The sequence below is a fragment of the Penaeus vannamei genome, chromosome 3, assembly GCF_042767895.1.
Source record: "Penaeus vannamei isolate JL-2024 chromosome 3, ASM4276789v1, whole genome shotgun sequence".
NCBI classification, from domain to species: Eukaryota; Metazoa; Arthropoda; class Malacostraca; order Decapoda; family Penaeidae; genus Penaeus; species Penaeus vannamei.
Genome location: NC_091551.1, coordinates 20073451 through 20075950, shown reverse-complemented (window position 1 = coordinate 20075950; position 2500 = coordinate 20073451). Strand labels below are relative to the sequence as shown.

Here is a 2500-nt window from a genome sequence, read left to right as displayed (position 1 = left end):
TTGTGTTGGCCCTTTGTTCTGTGTTCGTATGTATAGCTGTATGTATTTTGTATGTATGTGTGTACGCATGCTTTTATGTAGTTATATAGATAGACGGATAATCTACATATAGATAGACAGATAGTCAGACAGACAGTAAAACAGGCAGGCAGGCAGGCAGGCAGGCAGGCAGACACACACACACACACACACACACACACACACACACACACACACACACACACACACACACACACACACACATATATATATATATATATATATATATATATATATATATATATATATATACACACATACATACATGCGTGTAAACATATACATGATAGTAAACAACAAACACTGAAAATCGTTAACAAAAGACATACAATAAAAAATGATAAACGACAGTAAACAAAACAGTCGGATAAATGATTAAATATTTGGGGGAAAAATGGAAGAGTAAAAAAATAGCAATAAATAATGGTTCCGCCGACAAGACCTATAGAACTGAAACGAAAAGACGACAAAGGGAAAAGAGCAGTTCAGTCGTTATCCTGTCCAATAAGGGAAGGAGGGGCTTTGTCAGCGATGCTTCAGCCATCTCATGAGCAGATCAAAGGGCAGTTAACTCAACACTCGTCCCGTCTCCGAAGATCCCCCTCCCCCCCTTTCCGTTGCCTCTCGCGAAAGACCAAAGTGGGGGGAGGGGGAGCTGCGAGAGGGATGGGGGGGCGGGGAGGGGGTGGAGCACTGCGCCTGAACAGCTCGGTCGTGAACAGGGCTTCGAAAGGTCATTACCTTTCTTGGGTAAATACCGTGACATCCCTTTCATAACCTATACCCTCTTGTTCTCTTCGTTCGCTACCCCTTTCCTTTCTTCCTTTCTTTTCTCCTCTGTCCTTCCCTTCACCCTCCTCTCTCCTCCCTTTTCCCCCTCTCTCTCCTTCCTTTTCCCTTTCTCTCTCTTCCCCTTTCCTCTCCTCTTTCTTCCCCTTTCCCCTCTTTTCTCCTTCCCCGTTCCTCTTCTCTCTATCCTCTTTTCTCCCCAATTCTCTCTTCTTTCCTCCCGCTCTCCCTCCTTATCCTCCTCTCTCTCTTCCTTTCCTCTCTATCCCTCCCATCTCCCTGCTCTTCCCTCCTTGCCCCTCTCTAACCCTTTGCGCCCCTGCAATTGCCCCGAGGAAGGTTGTTAAAGCGATGAGAGGGGAATGGTTGGGAGGAAGAAGGGAGAGTGGGGGGAAAGGGGGAGGGGGGAGAGTGTAATCTATGGCGAAGATTTATTCGATTCACAAAAGATGGCGGTAAAAATAAAACCGGTTCAGCGTCCGGTGTAATTTGCCTTCCCCCGCTCCTTGCCCCCTCTCCCATGCCCGTCCATTCTCTCCCTACCCCCCCCCCCCATCTTACGGAAGAAGGTGGGTTTCGAGATGATTTTGAAGACGTTTCAAGATGCAATTATCGCCGCACTGGTCGCTCGTGACGGCGCGGCGAGTGTCGCTCTTTTCCTGACGAACAAAATGGGGAAAACGAGGAACTTGTCACCAGGGATTCTACACGAAGAGGAGGTAATGGGGATGACACGCGATGAATGGGGAGGAAGACTCGGGAGGAGGAAAATGAATGGGTCATTAGCCACGTCCTTGTTACGCTCAACCACCCACTGGCTCGACAGGAAGCGTAATCGGTGGTATCGCTACCTGGAATAGCTTTCCTTTTCCCTCTTTTGAAATGTGAGAACAGAGTTTGCCGTCGATTGAAGGGAAGAGTTTTTCCACATGTTTATTTCAACTTACCTTCTAATCTGGTATCATAAGAAAAGAAAACGAGAGAGAGAGAAAGATAGATAGATAGATAGATAGATAGATAGATAGAGAGAGAGAGAGAACGGAAAATGAACACCTGTGATTCCCCGCACTGACTCCAGGGGAGGAAACATTAGCCATACAGACATTCGAACGAAACAGCACAGATCCTCACCCTGAAGAGCGCGAGCTTGGCGTCTGTCTCCTCCTTGCTGATGGAGGTCCTGGAGCCCCGGCTGGAGGCGTTGGAGGCGTCGCCGTCGCCCCCGCCTCCGCCCCCCGGTAGCGCCCCGTCCTCGCCGAACACCTCGTCGTCTGCAGGGCCACCGGTTACGTCGCCGTCCACGCTGTCCACCACGATGCTGAAGGAACCCACGCAAAGGATCTCAGTAGAGCGAGAGCGAACGGGCCCTCGGGCTACAAGTGCCGCCGCCATGGTGTTCGCAGGGGCACTGACGGGGGAGCAAGGGACACTTTCGGGACTTGAGGACACCTTGAACGCCAATGCAGACACTGTCACTACTCCAAAGGGACGTCTTAGAGACTGAGGGCTTTCCCGGAAGACCGACTCGGGGTCTTCAAGGAAATGCTGGGCTTGTTTATCTTTTCCACAACTAGAATGGAAATCGAGTGAGGTTTCGAAAGTCTCGAGTACTCAGAGTCAGCTGGAAAGGCAATGGAACATGAGGAGGACAACCGACAGAGAATGATTTATG

The 2500-nt window shown here is 49.6% G+C and overlaps 1 protein-coding gene across 3 annotated transcripts in view; it reads right to left on the bottom strand.

The window, feature by feature from the left end:
• Nucleotides 1-1902: 1902 nt before the first annotated feature.
• Nucleotides 1903-2500, bottom strand: part of LOC113800284 (uncharacterized) — a 1391-nt gene continuing 793 nt past the window's right edge. For all 3 annotated transcript variants that reach the window (XM_027351032.2, XM_027351030.2, XM_027351029.2), the window contains exon 2: nucleotides 1903-2449. In XM_027351032.2, coding sequence (XP_027206833.1) covers nucleotides 1918-2220 — 303 coding nt within the window. In that variant the 5' untranslated portion in view covers nucleotides 2221-2449 and the 3' untranslated portion in view covers nucleotides 1903-1917. The remainder of the gene's footprint in view (nucleotides 2450-2500) is intronic.